This window comes from Aplidium turbinatum, chromosome 2 (genome assembly GCF_918807975.1).
Source record: "Aplidium turbinatum chromosome 2, kaAplTurb1.1, whole genome shotgun sequence".
Classification (NCBI taxonomy): Eukaryota; Metazoa; Chordata; class Ascidiacea; order Aplousobranchia; family Polyclinidae; genus Aplidium; species Aplidium turbinatum.
The window spans coordinates 33,648,294-33,670,790 of NC_137473.1; the positions used below are offsets into that span (position 1 = coordinate 33,648,294).

At 35.6% G+C, this 22,497-nt stretch overlaps 1 protein-coding gene across 6 annotated transcripts in view; it reads right to left on the minus strand.

Moving 5' to 3' along the window:
- LOC145764745 (prominin-1-A-like) overlaps window positions 1–22,497 on the minus strand; it is a 69,037-nt gene that overhangs the window by 41,483 nt on the left and 5,057 nt on the right. For 4 of the 6 annotated variants that reach the window (XM_082576406.1, XM_082576407.1, XM_082576404.1 and 1 more), the window contains exons 5-15: window positions 21,967–22,151; window positions 21,020–21,109; window positions 12,639–12,850; window positions 11,868–12,009; window positions 10,855–11,014; window positions 9,933–10,079; window positions 7,069–7,195; window positions 6,363–6,436; window positions 3,612–3,758; window positions 1,840–1,927; window positions 529–639 (exon numbers count right to left, since the gene is read on the minus strand). In XM_082576406.1, coding sequence (XP_082432532.1) covers window positions 529–639; window positions 1,840–1,927; window positions 3,612–3,758; window positions 6,363–6,436; window positions 7,069–7,195; window positions 9,933–10,079; window positions 10,855–11,014; window positions 11,868–12,009; window positions 12,639–12,850; window positions 21,020–21,109; window positions 21,967–22,151 — 1,483 coding nt within the window. Of the gene's footprint in view, window positions 1–528; window positions 640–1,839; window positions 1,928–3,611; window positions 3,759–6,362; window positions 6,437–7,068; window positions 7,196–9,932; window positions 10,080–10,854; window positions 11,015–11,867; window positions 12,010–12,638; window positions 12,851–20,018; window positions 20,079–21,019; window positions 21,110–21,966; window positions 22,152–22,497 lie in introns of those variants that run through there. The other 2 variants (XM_082576408.1, XM_082576409.1) reach the window with 2 other exon arrangements.

Consider the following 22,497-nt stretch of genomic DNA (forward strand, 5'->3'; position numbering starts at 1 on the left):
TAATATAATGATTACCTTATTTTCTCATCCCTCGATGCTTGGATCAAGTATGAGAATCACCTTTACCTTTATTTTACTAAACTTGGAATATTCGAATTTAGCAACCAGGTTAGTTGCCGAGTGGTTATCGCTGTCGGCTCGGGAGCTGGTAGATCTGAGATCGATTCCAGGTTAGACCAAACTAAAGACTTTAAAAACGGTACCCATTGCATTATTTTTTGCATAACGCAGTGAGAATAAGTTGGGTAATAATGAGATGACATGGCAAACCTGAGATAATATTAAAAATGAGCCCTGTCGCTAAAAGAGCTTAGCTGTTGTGGACCGACAATAAATAATAAATCATAACATTAATATTCGAATTTAGTGTTTAGATCTTTAGAATGGTATTTAGATCTGCCATTATGAAAGACCCGTGACAAATTACTATCAACTCCCACCAGGTGCTAAACGTAATCGATGTACTTCAGACCAGTAGTTAATAAAATAACTAAAAACATAAAAATTTATGTAGGCTAATATGTTTACCAACTCTGGTCCAGTGATGCTCGATCCAAAGAATTTCAGCATGATTTCAGCTGAGTGATTGAGTAACAGGGCATATTGTCCCAGGTTAGCTGTTGTCAAACCAGCTGCTATCTACAAAATCATACAGAAAGATATCATTTGCAAACGGCTTAACAATGTATTCTGCAAAGTGATAAAACAGACAACTACACGTGTCAAACTCCCGACCTACCAAATTCGGTGCACAATGCAAAAATTTTGGCCCACAGGAAAGGTGCCATCGAATTCGTTTTGATCTTCCGATATTCTGCAGCTTTATGTTAACTCCATACAAGACATGACTAAGATTTTTTTTTTAAACTTCCATTACGTTTCCGTGAATGCGCAACAAATATGTTCAAAATTACTGGCCAAACCAGCTATATGATCATCAAAATAAAGTAATTTTACACAAATGTCCTTTAATGCGAAGTCGTGTTTTGCATCTAGTATTTAAACCAGTTGGCTATACTTTCTGTTTTAATCCTTCCCAGCGATGGAACTGTATTTGAAGACCTGAGTTGTAAAACTACGTAACATTTTGTGGATAGTTGGAATTGCTTAGCTGCTTCTGCGATGAACCACCTTCTCTTTGCCAACAACTAAATGATAGAATACTGCCAAACCTAGTCATTTGACTAAAGAACAAAATGGAGTTAAGTTTGACCCCAAACAAAATTTACGTAAATAAATCAGGTTAACGCATAAGGGTTGAAAGGGCATTAGATTCATTCTCATTTGGCACTCATGGCATAGGAATGGATTCAATCCATTAAAGTACATAGGTGCGTCACTATACTGTAGCCTACTGCTGCACTGACAAGGTCTACTACACTATGTAGCATAAAGAGCTGAGAGCAACGAGTATGTGCTGTGGGTAGGTTACAACGCTACCGTATATAAAAATATAGTGGCCTAGTTTATTACTGCGCTAAACCAAACAAGCCCTGGTCACTTTTTGTATTTCTTCTGCCCTGACAACCCCTATACTAGGTTTTGAAATAGTTCTAGATTTACGCTTGTTTAATACATTGTTGTAATATACGAAGACTCTTTGCATATCAGTCTGTTTGTGTGGAGCAAACAACCTGTATCTGCCTTATCCACTTCCCTGGTAATATTGACTTGACAAGAAAAAGATTTTAAAATTCCCTAATGTTCCACTGATAAAAAAATTTCCTGTTCATATGAAGACAACTAATTTAAGATACACATAAGTTTGGTGCAGTTGAATTTAAGTTCATCAGTTGACAGTTGAAAAAAAAAATCATCAGTTGAGCAAAACCAACTCACCTGCGTTCTATATCTAGTAAGGTCTATATTATCTAGACCTGTACGTTTCATGGAACTGAGAGCATCTTTGATTTCTGGTGAATGGATTCTGCACAAGAGTGTATCTCTTAACACTATAAGACTAATTTGATTTGAAGCAATTGTGATATGACACTGGCTAACAACCAATTTGCTTCGGAAAAAAAGGAGATTAATCTTCATTGATTTAGAGTCACATGAGACTACTATCAGGTTGAAATTTGTTGATTAGCTTAATTTTTTGAGAAGGCACTATTTTAAATAGATCTGTAGAGTTCAAGCAGCCGCACCCAGTAGGCTACGTCAGTACAAATTGGATGATCAAAATAAAGGTTACGCTGCACACGAAGCCCATGATACAATTTCTGTGTTCAAATTAATCGGAAAAAATAAAAGTCTTTTACTGTCTCAATATTGGATAGGTCTTACTGACTAGCCTACATTAGCTGTTGCATTTCTTCTATGACGTCATTTGTATGACGAGTAATGACATTGTATGACGAGTGTAATTTGCAATAGCGGGGAATTTACAAAAAAATCTTAAACTACCATGCAATGTTAACTTCCAATTAATCTTATATTATAACTCAAAATGAATTGTAGGTTACCACCTTATCTAGGAGTTGTAACTATCCAAATTTGAACATTTGGGTTTTAGATTTCAGCGAAGAAATTTTTATTTCAAGATGTGAGTGCAAAGTATCAAAATGGAGTAGAAATAGTGAAAAGAAATGAAAATGTGTTTAATGATCCACAAATAAGACAACATTTCAATAATATTGCATTTAGTTTAGAATCACTTGGACACAGAAAGATTTCAAAAGAAGCATTCAAGTTCGTGATCATAAACATAATGAAGCATAAAAAGTTGACAACCACCCAGTAGTGGCTTCAAACGCGTTAAACTAGCCTATATAGCCCAGGGTACAAAAATTCAGTTAAGATTTGTTTCTCATGGACTCGCATCTCGACTTTTTTCTCTAGTAAGCGATAGTCGTGGTGGAATAGCAATAATCATTTTACAAATGCATATGTTGAATAGGAAAGAGGTAGGTCTACTAATCAATACTTGATGTTGACTTTTTTAGATGGTTATTGCCGATGCTCCATTGGTCTATGGGGCAGGCTAAAACAAAAAAAAAACACAACGTATATACTAAAAACTTGCGTATAAAAATACGATCATTTACACCAGTTGCACTGTACATAAAGGTGTTTACTTTGAAAGAAAGCAATATTTATTTCGCAGAATGTTGCAAGTTGTTACGGTTGCGGTAGACTAAGGGCGACTAGATTTTCCGCAAGTTTTCACATCGAATAATAAAAATGAGTGTCGGTTATCTTATAAACTGGAGCTAATCAGCAATTTTTATTGACACTTGTAGATTCAGCATTCCAAAACACATATAAATCGACTCTTCATCTCAAAAACAAACGACTTTTAAAATTTGTTGATTAGTGTGATTGATTTCAAACTATAAAACTTTGTGAGATAAATAAATTGATTAACTAGAGCAAAAAATAATTAGTATAAATAATATGTTAGTAGCCTGTAGTAAAAAATAGTTGTATCATGGACTAATCTTATAGATGTTTGCTGGTACACCCTTTCAGCTTCTTCGAATCAAAAAATAGTTGTTCAGATTTTACGTTACAATAGAATCTACTAAGCTCGGTGCTTATTTATGCATAACAAAAATTCGTTTTAACAAATTACGTTTCAAAATTTCTCAAATTAATGATAGAAAACTCACTTGATCAAACTAAGATTAGCGCTGACGCTGCTGAGATTACTTCTAAATGCGTTTGCTCTGTTTGAAGCGTTTTCGATCAGTTCAGTAAGATTATACATTTGATCTATATTCAAAGCTTCATAGATAGATGTGTTGTCTTTACAGAGGCTGTGAATAGTTAGACATATCCTTTGGAAAGTAGAGATAAACGGACAAAACTTTTAGTAATGTGTAGAAGTGGTATCGATAAAATTATTACAGAAGTAATGTAGCCTACGATGTCGAATAAGTTTATTTGAAGTCGACGGTGCAGAATTGGTTGGTTGGCAGGATGGTTAAATATGATAATAATGAAAGGAAAAATGGACAAAGAAAAGAACATGGAAAGAGAATTAAAAGATAGATAACAAACTGAAGATGTTCAAACAGTGGAATTATAAGAAGAGAACATACAATAAATACATGGTAAATCATTTTAAAAATTATAAAAAATTCGTGCTGTCAACCTCACACAATGGGATTAATGCAGACGAAAAGTAATAAAGATATGTTTTGAAAGGGGTAGACTTATTGTTTTCGTTTTGTGACTAAAAAAAAACATTGCACTTGCTTTAGCCATCTACCCATGGTTGAATACCTAGTTTTTGGAATGTTACATAGTATTGATTTTGAATAGCCTACTATTTTAAAATATGTTTAGTACATTATATTAAATATAACTTAGTCATTACTGTCTAAAACCTCTACAGCTTGTTCCACTTTAAAAGGGGGATCATCAGAAGGTCCTGAAAAATATGAAAAAAAATGGCAATACCTGAAAAGATATTAAACATTATAGGTCTAACCTTAATCTAATCTGAAAAAAACAACAAATCAGAATTACAAAGGACTACCTCCATCAGATGCCACAAAACCTCAATTAAGACATTCAAATGGAGACCAACCAGATTTAATTACAACATTTGTGATGAGAAGCAAAAATGCGATATCCCTAGTAACCTGTAGAAATTAAACTTAAATTTATGCTATTTTGAAATATTTGAGTTTATATTTGTGGCGATGACGACATTTACGCACCAGTTCAGAAAGCTTGCTCAGGATGTCACTACAATCGGCCTTTAGAATGACCAGTTTTTTAGCAAGACAAAGGCCACAATTATTGCTGCCATCTCCACTGTAAGGCCGAGCTTATAGCTGTGGATGGACCATGATATTTTAGGATCAACACCCTTATCCTTAAGGTCCCAAACCGCCTTAGATAGTTCTGTGCTATTTCATGTAGACCAATCCATGAAGGAACATTTGTGGTTGGAGAAAAGTCGTTTTGCAACAACCAATGTAATTTAGAACCTTAAGGATGTTGTCAATGGTGGCTTGGTAAATAATGGCCTTCTGCTAGCATTGCCCATTTAAAGGGCAATCTGATTTCACCTTACAATTGCAACTAGGCTGAGATTGTTATTCGTAGATAAGCAATATTGCTTTATTGTGGGTGGATATGATGCTGGCAACATTCGGAGTACAACCACAGCAGCTTATCTTAATAGTATTACGGTTGAATATCTTATGCAATCTATGATGGGGAGGAAAGTGGATGGAAATAAGTCTGAAAAATTTCTTACCAGTTTTGCTATTAACTTGTAAGCTGAACGGAGTATTAAAACATAAAACCCTCCAACTCCTTTTTCCTAGATGTGCGCGAGCTATTAGCAGGATTGTAGCAAACCTTCCCTGCAAAACCACTTTTCAAAAGGGCATCATCATAAACCAATGCGGTCTTCTCAAATTCATTCTGGCCAAATGATGTGGCAGGCAATCATTTTGCAATCATTGTCGAGATTTGTTTCTTAATGTCAGATGGGTGGTTTGACTGATCATGGATATAAATTGGATCACTGTTGGGTTTTCGGTGAAGCTAGAATTTACCAGATAGTAAGGTCAAAGTTACATTAAGAAAATCAGTTTCAATTAGGCCAGTTTCCACAATAACACTCAGACCATGTTGTTTGAATAATTGAATAACAATTTTTCGCAAACGATCAACTTTTGGGCCAGATAAATTACGCAAAATATCCAAAATCATCATCACTATACAACCCAAGCATCTTTCTATCAACAATAGCAGAAAGTTCGTTTAAAAGAAACATTCGTTCATTCAAAAATAAGTTTGTGCAAAAGAAATTTCATTCCCAAAGAATTATCAAAAGAAACAATAAACCAAATTGACAACGCTTAGTTGTGACATTACAATGAACCATCCTACATAACAAAATTTCAATAAGATAGAATGATTGTGTGTGCATTTAAAAGAATAGTAACGAATTGGGTTAAAGCATTCGTTTCGCCAATATCAGGCGGATCAGATTAAATAAATCAACGGCTCGGATTTAGCTGGCGGGCTGTAGTTTGCCCATGTCTGCTGGAGAGGTTTTAGACTGTAATAACTATATTTAATGCAACTTGCTCTGCTTGGCATTGAGCACTTATTGTAGTATTAATAGTATTTATTGTTTTATTACATAATACATTATTATGCTATTAGTTATTACGTATTTAAATATTAGTCTTGTAGTCTTGTATTTTACAAATATTGAGGTGTACAATAAAACGTAAAGTGTAAATTTGAACAAAAAAGATTCTACAAAATTCAACTTAGCTTAAACAAATTGTTTGTACTGTATCTGGAAGAAAAATTTTCAAAATGAACTTTAGCAATGAAACCTTTACTAAACTGCACATGAGTAATCAAAAGTAAAATAATAACTAACTTACACAACAAACTTATAGATTGAGTTGTTCAAGCGAACTCCATATATACCACCACTTTCCATGAGTCGATCCAAAAGCTGGAAAAGAAAGCGAATATGTTCTACTGAAGTCATCTTTTCTCAACCTGGGATGCTAACTTCTTTTTCGAGTGATGGAATCAAATTTAGGGAATACTGTAAAGTACTAATAGGCTACCTGAAAGTACAACCACATGTCTTCCCTAAACTACTTTATATAAATAACATGAATTACAATCGTCCGATTTCAAAGAGAAAATAATTGAAGGGCTGGAATGCTCATACCTGTTTGTACCGGTGTAAAGTTGGAAACAATTTTAAGAAACTCTGTCTCATGCATACAATGAAAAATTTTACCAAGAGTTTAAATCCCAAGAAACCAAATAAGAATATAATGGACTGAATATTCTTTAAGCGTCTTGCTCAAGAACTGAACTGAATGTATTTGTTTAACACCAAAATGTCTTCAATGGCAGTCTTACCGTGTGGTCAGAAAACTAGCCAAAAGCGAAGTATTAGTCGGAAACCTCTGGTCTATTGCACACTGATGACTAAAAGTGTAAAATATGAAAAGAACAAATAAAACAAGTATACTGACAATAAAACACTTCAATTACATACAGAAGCTTTTGATAGTATTTAGCCTAAGCGTTTGATCGGTTTGGTTTGTAATAGTATTACAAATTTCTTACCTTCAAACCTTGATAAGGAGGTTCTAAACTTTGACAAACGTATCTTTCAGCATGACCTCCGGTGGTGAATAATGCAATGACCAAAAGCATCAGAAGCCAAGAAAAGATGAAAGTAAGTCCAACAGCCCTGTAAAATGAAAATGTGGGTAGAAAGCTTTGGTCCTCCACTGAAATCCTAAGTCTCACTTACGCCCCTCGTAGATAATACACACCAACGGCCACATCCTAGTAACGGCTCGACTGCCGGACTAAACTAAGTGAGGTGCATGTCTAAATGGTTTGCGCTTGACATGTTCTATAGGGAAGTCAATCCCATGAAATTCATGAAGATTGGATCAGCTGGATTGAAAAATAAACCCTCTAAACTGGTCAATGACTCTAAGGACGTGATAGCAAAGCGGTTTGACTCGCTAGGGCTTGCTCTGGACAAATTGAGTATAATAAAAGGGTCAAAAATAACAAAATGAGATATCAAGATCGATCCGTGGCCCCTGCAGAGAAATCCTCTAAATGCTACAGGGAAGGAGCATTTTCATCTACCAGTATAGACAGCTATAATGACTGCACATGCCCAAAGCTTCGTTTTTTTCTACTTTTCAGAAGTTGTCTGAAAAGTAGAAGAAACATGCTCAAACCAGCAACATTGAATGTAAGATCATTGCATGCTATAGGGCGTGGCAACTATTAGGAGATGAAAGCAAAGGATATTGGCATCATGGGAATCTATGAAACACGCTGGAACGATGATAGTGAAATAGTAGATGATGATATTGTAATAATTTATTCAGATGAATGTCAACACGTGTATGGAGTGGGTATGCTAAAGAAGAAATGTGTAGCATCTGCAATGATTGGATATTGACCTGTGTCCAACAGATTTATAATGACAAAACTGCAAGGAACTCCATTTAATATAAATGTGGTACAGGTATATGCACCAACGCAAGATCATACAGATGAAAAAAGGGGAAAATTCTATGGCGATAAAAACAATATTTTATCATATACCAAAGGGAATGAAATTATTTTCATAATGGGAGACTGGAATGCGCAAGTTGGAAACCAGCACAAATTTCCTGTAACAATACATTATGGTTTGAGAGAAATGAACCAACGAAGAAGACGACTATTGGAATATTGCAAACTCAATTAGCTGGTGATAGCAAACACGTTGTTTTGACAACCACCTAGACGACTATGTTCAATGCATAACCCTGAAGACCAATATCGTAACCAAATAGACTTCATCATGATAAACTAAAGCAGTGGTTCCAAACCTGGGGTACGCGAACCCTTTGGGGGTCCGTGATTACCTTGATTTTGGAGAATTTTGGAAAAAAAACGAAAAGCGATCTTTTTACTTTTATTTCTCTCTTTAACCATTAGAAGGTTGAGCTCCTGGAGTCTTGCTCAGTTTGGGGGGGGGGGGGGGGCTGTCGATTCTTCTTATGCTTTAGGGGTGATATCTTTGTTATTTTTCAAGGTACAGTTTCAAAATTTTGGATTCACTTTGTAAAATTATTCACGCTGAGCATATCCGAAAATTAAAACTATGTAAATTTTAGAACTGCTCATATACATTGAAATGTTGAGGTGACTTATGACTGCAACTGTTGCGTGAGTTTACACATTATTTTTTGGTAGAGTAATGAAGAACATGCATTGCAATGTTGTGATTAAATTTTTTTATATAATTTTACATACATCCAATTCCCTTCACGCTGTGAAACAGTTAGGATTAACGAGACATGGGCCAATTAATTACTTTCATCCAGCTCAAAATTTTGAACAATAGAATATGAAATATTTCAGAGGATGTGCTGAAAAATGCCTTATATCTCTTAATTTATAACCTTTATTCGCTCAAAATTTCAGTTCAATAGAGGTAAATAAAAGTTAGGAAAAGTCAAGAAATCTCGTAGCCGCAGCCTCAGTGGTTTTAGAGATACAATTGTTGATACAAAAAAGTTGAATTGACATACCCCCTCCAACCTTCAAAGGGTTAAATGCAAGAAAATGGTTGGTAAAAATTTGGTTTTTGTGCGTTATGTTCATGGTGGAAGAATGAAAGACGAGTTTTGTGAGCCTCTTTTGGAAGCTACTAAGGCAAGTGATATATTTGGAAAGATGAAAGAATTTTTTGTCAAACAAAATTTTGATTGGAAAAAGAAACTTTGTTCTATATGCACGGATTGAGCACCAGCTATGTTTGGGAACAAATCCGGATTTGCTGCTTTAGTAACAAACGAAGCTCCTCGCATGGTTCTTACCCATTGCTTCTTGCACAGGTACGCCTTAGCAGCAAAAACTTTACCAGCAAGTCTCAAAGAAATTCTGACGAATTGCGGGAAAGTCATTAATTTCATCAAAAGCAGAGCTGTAAACCATCGTACTTTTAAAGCGCTCTGTCAAGAAGTAGTGTCAGATTACGAAGTACTTTTGTATCATTCTGAGGTACGTTAGTTATCTAGAGGAGAAGTTTTAAAACGACTGCAGCAGCTAAAAAATGAGACAACAACTCGAAGGAAAAATGAATGGAACACAAAATAGGAGCAGACCACCAAGAATTTGGACTAATGGTATTAAAAACTGGTCAGGACTTCATTACAAAACTGCAAAAAAAATATTCACAACATAGAAACTTGGGGATATATTGCCTCCATCCCTCGACAAGAGGAAGGAACTTAATAACAATGAACACTATGGTGACACCCACATTTTTTTGTTTGTTATAGATCCACTGTGCGATTGCACCTCACAGGTAGGAGAACCAATAAAAGAAAGGATCTATGCTTTAAAAACTGCAAAGATTAGAAATAAAATTTAAAAATAATTCACAAAACCAACACATAAAAAAGACTTACGCCATAATAAAAATTCCTCCCCAATTTGATAAGTGGGATCTCTTTATGGAATTGTCGTTGAAATTTTTTGTTCCATAGCCGATTCCAAGCCAATACAGCACTAGAATAATAGTTATTATAAATCCCAGCAAAATTCCGGATGTGTACCTGTAAGTTAAGGTAGTTAGTATCAAAATTACATTGTTTTCACTGGAAACAATTTGGCTTATATTTTTATGTCATTTTGTTGTATGTATCAAAATAAGTTTTTGAACCATGGATTCTTTTGCGCCCTTTCTGCTAACATTCTATATTACCACAGCAGTACAAAGCAATAGCAGATGCAACATAACAGACAACAGCGATGATGTGAGTAACTGCTGTTACCAATATTTGTGCATGAATGTCGCTGGGACACAACCCTGTTCTCTGAGCAGCGTCGAATCGCCTCGTTTCGAGTATCGGGGAGATGTAAGTTACTCACCACTTGACCATGTCACGGACTAGCTTTAACCTAACCTACAATTGCCAGTCGTATCCATAATAAAACTATTTTGTTTTCAGGTAATATGAAGTGCTGATGGTTCGTTGCTTTCCAAAAACAATTTTAATCGGGCTATAATTAAAAAAAAAAAATTTTACTACAAGCATCATTTCCTGATAAAAACGTCGTTTTCAAATACGGTAGGATTACTGAACAAAAAAGCAAAATGTAGTTTTGAGTCAATGTGTTAGAAATTAAATAAAGAATTATCAAAAGTATTTATGCTTAAGGGTCACACATAATTTTAACAAAATGTATTTAAACGTTCTTGTAAAAACATAAAAGTGATCATCAGCTTTTTGCTGTAAACACGTGGCTTAAAAGCAGTTCTTTTAAAGTTAAAGTGGTTTATTTCTGAACAAACAGGAAGGAACTATAGTGATGTTTGGCCCACTATACCTGTAAACATCCAAGTTCAGAGCATAATCATTGATGGAAGTAATCGTTGCAGCACTTGCTTCTTCAATTGCCGTTTTTATATTTTCTACTGTGTCCAAAGGTAGTTTAGAAATAGATGATGCCAGAGTATCATTTATTTCAGTTAAAGATGCCAATATCGCTAAATAAAAACTCTATTATTCAGTACAGATCTATAGTATATTAAGTTTAGTAATAAAAAATTGAAGAAAGTAGCCTACAGCAAACAAGTGGATAAAGAAACCGACATTCGTTGTTCTAGCTGGTAACCTACATCTTTGTTCCTACTTTGAGGCGAAATGTCAGCACAATAACTAAAGTTCTTAAAACATTTATGCACAACGTTTTAAAAATAAATATCTGGCGTCGTGGATGCAAAGTCCTAGTTTACACTGCATGACCAAGTGACGTAGCAGTAGGCTACTATCTGCTGCTTTTGAATTTTTGCACCACCATTTCCTCGAATGTGGGCTTTGGAGTTGTTTAAATAAAAAATGCCAGTTTTCTAGAATAAGCTAATACACTTTAAATATACAATAAAAATAAACATCACTGGAACTTAGAAGCTATAAAAAGTTTTGAAACAAGGGTTTTGGTCCACATTGCAGCTACAAATTAATTGAACTGTTTTGTATCGCTTTGAGCTTGATACGGATAAAGTCACACTGAATTGAAATCTTAGTTGAGAACATTCAAACGAGGTTGACTTAAGCTGTTTCAAATGGGCTATATAGGCCTAGAAATAAGTAAAAGCAAAAAAATCAGCTATCTCTCAAGCATACGTAGCTCTACTTTAATCGAAAATTGCATAGGTTAGTTGGTAAAATTGATGTTTGTAAGCCTACACTCCTTTTTCTTTTTTATATAATACCTATAGAAATACATTGCTTTTCTAGTAGATGTCCAAGAATTCCTATTTTACAACGACAAAACTACTACTTTCTTGATGCAGATGTTTTCAATTTTAACATAATGTTTTTCACTGAACGACTTACGATCTCCCACGCCTTTGCTACCGTCAGCAACGAGTTGTGTGATGTTATTGAAATGTTGCATCACATCAGATATCTCTTTACTCATGTTATAGGTGGTTAAAGTGTTTTCTATACTGTTGATTTCGTTTTGTGCGGAGGCACCCTGCACGAAAAAAAATTGCCACATAAAAAGTTTACACGATACGTATTGCATAGCTTTGTTTATGAAGTTATTATTGAATTGTGAGTTTATATTTTGCATCTTTTCTTTTTTTTATGTCACCTTCACTCATAATCATTAAACGTGATCGATGATCATAATCGATTACAATTATTAGTAGCTTATTTCATACACGCGTAAATTTAGCAGATTGTCGTTAAGTATTTATTACGACGGTACTTTAAAACTTTAGATTATTGTAGTTGCATTTGCAAGTAATCACGAATCATGATTCCAATCGATTACATTTTCAATGTATTCCCCTTCATGTTGGTGTCCCCTTCAGGCAGTTGAAGTAGCTTAGTCAAGAGTCACCATCACGCTTTCACACTTTCACTAAGTAAAAAGAATAAACTAAGGCCAACAAAATCAAATTTGTTTTTGTTTTCTTTTTGAAACTCTTTTGTACTTGGTTTATTCTAATGTATAAAAAGACTAAATATTGGTTCATGTTTATCTTGGTACATATTACATGTAGTACTCCCCATATTTAGTAAAACTCTTCTGCCTAATGGACAAACTAGGTTATTAAATTTAGCGCATTCACGAACTCAACAGGATAGTTAACGTACTGATAAAAAACTCGTTCCGGTTACTGTCAATACGCCTGTGGAATTCTGCAGGTTACGGCAGGAAGGAGCTCTATTACAAGCTGGGCTGAGTAGATCGTTATTAAGAGCTTGACGTCTTGTAGCCAACACTGTGGTGAGATTCGCTATCCCAGTAACGAGCGTTGCAGAGGAAGCTTCCATGATTCGAAGAGCTGCCAATGTATGTTCCAACTCTGCGAGACACAACTTGAATATTTTGTACTTTGATGTAATATGGGTAAATGTTGGTAATTTTCCGACATTAAACAATATTTCCAATATAGTCCAACAAAAATTCTCCGCAAGCAATATGTCAAGAGAAACCTTGTAAGGTTGCCTGTTATTCTACATCAACTGAGTAAATTTAATTTGAAGAAAAGGACTCAATATCTTCTCAAGTATGAGAATACGTTTACAAAGCTTCATTGGTAAAATTTATATTTTTTTGTCAAAAATATTGTTTTATTTACAAGCAAAAAGCAACATATTAGAAAATGAAATGTTGACTGGGATATTGCATGACAAAAAAATAAGTGTTTTGACATCAAGCAAATCAGGAGACTGAAAAACATCCATAAATGGATGAAAACAGAAGATAGAACAAAATTCGCAAATTTTCTACTTGAATGAAAAGTTATTTCTGACTGACAAAGTCGATTGTAAAATCATAGTCAGGCTAGTTGATTACGCCCGATGTGCGTGATATCAGCTGAATAATATAATGATGAATAGATGCATCAGAAATACGTAGGCCTACTGCGCATAAATAAATGTAGGCTACGAATAATGTGTTGAAATACTATAACACTTTTGCCATTTGCAAATTAGATGTTGGATAGCTGTAGCCTGTATTCCGTCTGTTGTTCAATTATTAGTAACATTTATTACGTCATACGCATCTACTATTAGCATCTACGCATCTACGACAACGCATCTACTGTGTCGGGAATTCATAATGGAGTTCAGCAAAAAATCAAAAACATAAATCCAAAAGCACTATTCGTACCGTGTAGAAATCACGCACTGAATCTTGCAGGTGTTCATGCCGTCGGATCGTCGCAATTAAGCGACAGATTTTTCGCTGTTTTAGAAAGATTGTATGTTTTTTTGCTGCCTCTATACTCATAGATGGGATGTCCTTCTAAAGCATGCGCCAATCGCGCTGCAGCAAGTGATTGATACGCGATGGAGCGCACATCACGCTGCTGTAAAGGCCCTTCACGCAGGTTTTGATGAGATTATGGATGCTCTAGAGTAGTGGTTCTTAACTGGGGGGCGTGTGAGGCTCACAAGGGGGGCGCAAGAAATTGAAAAACTCTGCATGAATTTTGACTAAACATGTCTTCACAACTACGCTGGACAGTTGATTGTTGAAGATGAAACTTTGTTTTACAGCAGTACCAGTGTTTGTAGAGCGTGTTGTTGTCACATATCGCATTTCTTGTGATGTTGTAGATTTTGCTGAATATTTCTGCAACGCCTTAACTCTCGTAACACAGCGGTTTTCTGACACAGCAGCCTCGAGCTCTAATCGTAATAATAATGGCAACGACTGACTGACAAGTGACAGCGGCTAAAAGTGCAGCAGTATCCCTATTCCCCAACTTTACAACAGTAGGCTACCATGGGTCAACTTTTTTTTAATTTTAGCATTGATTTAATTAGGATTATTGTTAATTAATCAATTTTAGTGACACAAAATGAGTGGAAAAAAGAGAAAGTATGACAAAGATTATCTGAATTTTGACTTTATAGATGCCATAGTAAATGACCAAGTTGTGCCACAATGCGTCATATGTTTTCAAAATCTGAGCAACGACGCTTTGAGACCAATTTGTTCGCAGTGTCATCTTGAAAAAAAAAACACCTTGACCACCAAAGTAAACCTTCAGCTTTTTTCCAATAAAAGAAAAACTCTTTGCTTTCGCCAATCGTCGGCGGCGGAAGTTGTAGAAGCGTCTTTCGGAATTGCTCACATGATAGCTCGGGAGAAGAAACCCCACAGACAATTTACAAGAGAAATTCTTGGTGTTAAAATGAATTTCTACTGAAAGGGACGACTTTGAAGCAATGCCACTAACTGAGTTCTGGGTGAAATATGCACAGACATTTACAAGAGTGTGGGTGCTGTGGCTAACACTTCTTCCATTTTCATCCACTTACTTGTGCGGAAATGTTTTTTGTACTCCCGTAAACATAAAAACAAAATCTAGACACAAACTTGATTATGAAGCCGATCTGAGATGTGCATTATCTGCTACTAATCATCGAATTGGCTACATCCTTTGCATTAATGCAACTTACCTGGAAACGAAATGCTGTTCTGCGTAATGTTTTTTGATTTTGAAACAAGGTGGGGCGCGAAATTTTGTTAAAATTGTAAAAGAGAGGCGTGTCTCAAACAGTTTAAGAACCACTGTCTAGACTCTAGAGCAGTTGTTCTTAACCTTTTTTTCCCCAGCGCCCCTTTTCAGAGATTTCCATAGTCTGGCGCCCACCATAATATAAGGGCTGTAGCCTACTAATGACATTTTCTTCCAAGACTATAAGGCTAGCCTACAGCCAGTAGTAATTAGTTATTAGTTAGCAAGAAAAAACTAGTTTAAGCCGATGTTAGTTTTAATACTAAAAAATCAGCACAGATGTGCCTTAAGGCTCTTAACTTAAAAGTCTTAAGGCACATCTCTGCTGATTTTTTAGTAGTTAGTAAGAGTTACACTAATAACCATTATTGACTGACTATTATTATGACCAGTCCTTATGGTTTGCTTGCACTGCCCGCTGTCCCTGCCAAAAGCTGACCACAAAATGCCATTTACTTACTACAAGGAAAGGGAAACAATGCCCATTATCAACAACAAAGGCCATGCACAACACCATCCGACGTCCACGCTTGTCGGATGGTGTTGTGCATTGTGCTGTATAGGCCAACATAGAATGCTCTGAGAGAGAATCACTACTTCCCTTGTTAAACACAATCTCTATACTGTATATAGCTCCTCATCCTCGGTGGATTCTCGTACCCCCAGCAGAACTACTAAAGCAAATTTGCAGTGAGGAAAATATCGTTACACCTTCTGAATGTAGCGCCCCCTATAACGCCCCCTGAATATTTCCGCCCCTCTAAAAGTTAACAGCGCCCACTAAGGGGCGGTAGCGCCCAGGTTAAGAACCACTGCTCTAGAGGAACTATGTAATCTAAACGAAAATCTTAATACACGAGGTGACGCTCATAGTGTTCTAGAATGCTCTAACAAGATGAAAGCGTTTGTCAACTTTTTAGTGGAGAACGAGATAATCTGGTTAAAGGTTCTGTGGATGCAGCGATCGAAAAATGCACAGAGCTAGAGATTCCAGTTGAAGATCGGGGAGTTCGTAGAAAAAAGAGAATGCCTGGCGAACACGCAGAAGATGCTGACCTTATAGTGTTGTTGGAGAAGTAAGACGATGCATGTTTCAAGCTTTGGACAGATTTAAACTTGAAGCTGAAACTAGGTTTACCGTCATACACCACTGAAATGATATGTTTGGATTTTTGAATCCTCACGCGCTGCTGCAAAGCGAAAATCACAATGGATTCACCAACGCATTTAAAAGCACTTATGACGACGAGGTGGACTTTTTGGAGTTAGCTGTGGAAATTGACAGATTTAAGAGGCTAGTGCGAAGCAGTGAAACCACGTTTGATCGTAATGCAACAGCGTTTGATGTTTTACAGTGGTTAGCTAAATCACACCTACTTGATTCGACACCATATTTATGCTTGTGTCTGAAACTTTATCTTACCATTGGTGTTTCAATTGCGAGCTGTGAGAGGAGTTTCTCAAAGCTCAAAATGATAAAGTCGTATTTACGTTCTACCATGAATGATGATCGGCTATCAGCTCTATCGATTCTTTTTATAGAAAGAGACAATACGTTCAAAAATTTGATTTTGAAGATATTATCGCTGATTTTGCTTCGGCGAAAGCTCGAAAAGTTCAATTTTGAGGCGGCTATTGATCTTTTATTTGCCTAATACATTTGTTGTCAATTTTTTGTTTTTTTATTTTTGGCCTTAACGCTGAGACAGTGAAGCTTCTTTCTCAAGCAATATTGAACTTCTGACACGCGGCACACTATTTGTAATTATTTTTATTGAAAAGATTGCTTGAACATGAAACTATTTCAAAATTTGCTGCAGTCTACTTAGGGCAGCATTTTCAACGAAAGCCATGGGCGGCAGCATATGCTCCTACGCCACTGCCCTTGGGGGTACGAGATTAAACATTAGGGTGGCTCGTTTTTGAACTTTTTATAAAATTCTTTTGGGGTAGTGGGGAAATGGTGCCAATGAGTGAGAAAACGCTTATGACAAAATTTGAAATTTGTAAAAAATTGTCTTCAGCCTCCTCATGGGGCCCAAAAACCAAAAAATGGGGTCAAAAACGCATTTTTTTCAAAAATATTTTTAGTTTGGGTAGATACAGTATTGTTTAGATATATCTAATTAGCCTAAGAAAAAAAATTGGAGTTACTTGAACTATTCCTTTAGCTTCCTCACAGCTTCTAAAAATTTTCATTTTGTTGAAAATTTCGCATTTTTGTTTGTGGTTACATAACTACAAACTTCGTCAGTGACGTAAATTCAAATAAAAGACGTCACTTTTTCCTACTAGATAAACCCAATTTCATTAAAAAATGACGCAACAGCTCAGGGCAGGTCTATACAGAGAAACGCAATGACGTTTTATAGCTGGCAAAATGTCTAACGCAATTATGTATCATGTAACCACCCACAAAAATGCAAAATTTTCAGCAAAATGGAAATTTTCAGAAGTTGTGAGGAAGCTGAAGGAATAGTTCAAATGACTCCAATTTTTTTTCTTAGGCTAATTAGATATATCTAAACAATATTGTATCTATCCAAACTAAAAATATTTTGAAAAAAAAATGCGTTTTTGACCCCATTTTTCGATTTTTGGGCTCCATGAGGAGGCTGAAGACAATTTGTTACGAATCTCAAATTTTGTCATGAGCGTTTTCTCACTCATTGGCACCATTTCCCCACTACCCCGAAAGAATTTAAAAAAAAAGTTCAAAAACGAGCCACCCTATTAAACATCAAGGGGTACGAAGATCCTAGTGCCACAGAGCAGCTTTTCAAACAGATTTTACAGTAGGCTATAGTTTTATTTTAGAATAAATAATTGTTGATATTTGGTAGGCTAGAAGCCTCGTTGTCTCATAACAATATGTTTTTTACTTGCTGCTGCTGAAAATGGAAACTTTGCTAATTTTCCTTGTTTTGATCAAATTGCAAATGACTCTTTGCTGCAAAATGTCAAAAATGAAATTATTTCCCATTTAAAGATGCTGGTTGATTTTTTCGATGGTTAATTTTTTTGCTGGTGATTTGAATTATTTCCAGCATTGGATTGCAGGCTAAATCCATTTCTTTTTGATTTAACAAAAGTGTCGGATGAGAATAATTTGAAGGAGAACATCATCGAAATGAAAAGCTGCCAAAAATTGAAACTGCTATTTGAAAAATCAAAGTTAAAAGATTTTTGGTGTTTTGGTATGAATCTTTCCCAAATCTTGCTATGGAAGCCATGACAGTGTTAATTCTCTTAACAACTGATTACTGTGAAAGTGGCTTTTCGACCATGATGTATATCAAGAATAAATACAGAAAGCATCTGCAATAGTGCAACTGGAAGATGATTTACGTGATGCCTTGAGGGAAATCGAACCATCGTTTGAGCGAATTTTATCAATAAAGCAACAACAAATATCTCACTGAGAAGTGACAAACAAAATGACTGACATTTAATTTATTTTGGTAATTTTTGCATTTTTGTGTGAAATATCGGTTTAATGTTTAATTGAGCTAGAAAAGCGATTTAATTTAGCAATATATGCCTGAAAAATTCAATCAGGATTTTTTGAGGGTACGAAGAATGCTCTGACCTGACAAAGGGGTACGAACAGCAAAAAAGGTTGGGAACCCCTGGCATAGTGGAAGCAGAAACTATATCGTCGATCGTTGCTGGCAAACAGGTAGTGTAGCAATTCAACTTAATCATCAAGTAAAACAGTAAATTCTTGACAACAGAAGAAAAATTACACCCATCATAGAAACAGTAGTTTTTTGTGGAAGACAGAGAATTCCTTTGAGGGGTTGAGAAAGTGGTCCACTTTTTGTGGCAGCACCAGAAGTGAATGTTAATGATGGGAATTTTTGTGCTTTGCTTCGATATAAAAGTAAACATGACAAATTCTTCAGAAATAACATTACCTCTGCCAGACGTAATGCTCAATAGCCTAATACACCAGTTCAAGAATACAAATTGAAATCATAAGTGTTTACTTCATACTTTCACCATTGGTAGATTGCGTTAACCGCTCCAGGTTTTTTTCAGTGATGGCTGATGAAACAACAAACATTTCATGTCAACAACAATTATTTTTATGTGATAGATTTATCGGCAGTGATTTTGAAGTGGAAGAATGTTTTCTTAGATTTGTGCCTGTAACGAATTTATTGGGTAAAAAATTGTTGTCATCAATATTGGAAAATTTGTCACTGATTGGAATTGATATCTCCAAAATGATTGGCCAAGGGTATGCTGGAGCCCCAGCAATGAGTGGAAAATTAAATGGTGTCCAAGCTCATATCCGAAAAGTTATTTCTACTGCACTTTATGTACACTGTGCCGCATGGAGTCTTAATTTAGCCGTATCTAATGTAATCTTTCGTCGATTCGTAACTGCAAAGGAACAATAGCCTCAGTTCACATTTTAAACTCCCCAAAAGAACAAAATGTTTTGCACAACAACATAGATTCAGTTTTTCCTGCTTCAGGATCGCAGAGGCTTGTTCAAGTTTGTGCCACCCGATAAATTGATCGTCATGAAAGCATCAAAGTTTTTCAAATTTACAAGATGCAGCCGTAGAACCATTGGCTGAAATTTCATCATGGCCCGACAAAGAAATTTCACCAAGAGTAGCACAGCAGCTGTTGTTGTCAGTTATTCTACAAAGCAAATTTTGTATTGCAAGCCTGATTTAAAAAAAGGGTTTACTTCACTGCAGTTCTTCGAAAAATGTTGCAACGGAAATCAATTGATTTTTGTGAGGCTGTTAGCACAGCAAAAGACACTGCGACGGAAATAAAATTATTACGACGAAATGCTGAACAGGCAGTTCAGAATTTTTATCTTTCGGCAGAAGAAACTGCCCAAAAGCACAATTATATTTTAGAAACCCCTCGACTTATCCCAAGGCAGACTACACGATGCAATCTTGCTGCTTCGTTCACCAAAGAATGTTTTCGCTTGGCAATTTACATCCCATTTTTCGACAGTTTTATTACTAACCTTGAATCAAGATTTACAGCTCATGAATCTATCATCAGTGGATCACAGTGTTTGGTACCTTCTAATCCAGCCATTGGGAAGACTACAGAGCAGATCGAGAGCATTCAAGTTTTCGGAAAACTTTATCAAAGTGGTTTGACAAAATCCCCCAATAGAACTGGTACCTGAGTTGAAGTTGTGGTACAGAAAACTCTCTCGATTCTATGCCAGTGAAAAAACAGTTGATGCAGTGAGCAGCATCAAAGCATGCAACATTGAAGCATGCACAGCTCATGCTTTTTCAAACATTCATATAGCCCTCTGCTCTGTATTTTTTTAACTCTTCCGGTGACAACTTATACAAGTGAACGATCATTTTCTACCCCAGGCAAACTAAACACATACTTACAAAGTACCACCAGTGATACCGGAATGAATGGACATGCACTATTGAGCATTTACCAAAACCACACTCCTTGCACAGAAGAAATTATTAACAAATTAAGTGGTACGTCATGCAGGAGGATGGATATTTCTTTCTGATGGATTAACCAACATTGGTGTTTTGAGCTGTAAGGTTATCGCTTTTTCTTTAAGTTATCTTTCCAATCTACATTTGTGTTTGTCGTAGAGCAAAAAATAATACTCTCTGTATATCATAATTGTCAATGTAAAGTAATCAAATGCATATGCAGCTAAGTCAAATGTCGAAAGCCCCAATGAAAGCTTTATGCGTACGCCTCTGTCTCCTAATACGAAATCTGGACGGATATGCACCTGTTGACCAACCACAAACTGAAAGAAAAGCTATTTATTATTTAAACAACGTCGAAATCAAAATCAACTTAATACAACCGCAAGTGGTCGGGAAATGATAGTTAACGACAACGTTGCTGATATCAGCCTTATAGATTTTATTATTATAGTTGTAAATACGATGTCAGTAATTTCATAGTTTTTCACGCAATGCAATACATAAGTTTACAAAATTAAAAAAGTGAAAGGCAAGGTATAACATTTACCTGAATATAGCTTGGATGCTTTGTTTAAAATGGGGGTGGCCATTGAAGTTAATGTTTCCTTGAGTGGTTCACCCAACGAAGTCCCTAAATCTGTGAAAAAAGGTTTAGTGAAGCATTTAGTGTAGTATTCATAAAACCTTAAAACGAGGCACATGTCGGAATGTTTCCTAATTTGTTACAATTTCACTCATTTTTGCCCACAAATTATTAAGAAAACGTGTTATAGTGTAGCAAAACAACCATGGGCCTACATTTTGTGAGAAATACAGTGTCAAAATGTAACTGATGGGAACCAGTGTAACAATTCTTGTCGTGCTTATAAAGACCATGATTGAATGGTATTATAAACAAACATAAGGTTGAAAAAATCACCTTTCTACCAAAATTGAATGGTATTAATGACAAAAGAAAAAGTTATGTGGACCACGGAAATGTGGAGCATAACCATCCGAAGGTAATCCATCTCTTCAACTAGACCATCTTCACAATGATAGAAAAAAATGTCATTTTTAAATTCAAATTATCTAACGCAAAATAATTAAGCCCAACTACCAAAACTGTAAAACACTTCCAAAAAAATCAAAAACCCTCACTCTGCGCTCAAACGTGGCTCCTTTTGTTACTTTACAGTCAATTGCTAATTGATAATTAACGAAAGTGTCTAATTATTAATTTGTTGAAGTGTCTAATTACGTTTTGAAGTGTAACAAAAATGTGTAATTTTCTGAGAAGCAATTGGTGATTACTAAACTTTTGTTAGTGGAGGTTCCGCAATAAACGCGAAAGTAGGCTAAATCAGGAGTTTCGTGATGGCAAAAAGGTTGAAGAGCGTTGATGTAGGCTACCATGAGTATACCGGTACTTTATGCTGGCGCAACAAAACACTGCAGAAAATTTACAGATTAGCTAGTTCTTGAAATTTTTATGTGACAACTTGTTCATCATACTTTCTACTCTTCTGCGAAGGCTCGAATCAACTTTTTCATATTGTTTCACTATCTGGGCTAGTTGATTGGTCAAGCTGTCCACGTAAACTGAAACACCACCAACAGTCGAATTGATTGTTTCAGGTAAAGATATAATTACTTGAGTTGTCCATTCATTGGTCAAAAACACAAAGAAACAAGGAATGCTGCGTATAATGGTAAAAGTTTTCTTAAAGTAATGAGTAGTTTTCTGTCACAGTACTTGGTGAATGCCTGAATACGGCAGCCTAAGTAGCTTATAGTAGTATAGTAGGCTACCACTGTCGAGTTCAGGATATGCAGTATAAGGTAGATAAACACATAAAACAAGTGTTTAAACATAGAGTTATCTACACACCATTGAGTCCTTGTCAAAAATAACAATAATAATAGTTTGGTTTTGAATCTTTATCCTCTGATTGAGAAAACCTAGGAAAAGTTATTCCTGGCATTTAGTCTTAATAAAATTTTTCTACATCTAAAAAACACAGCAAAACAGTTAGATATTGAATA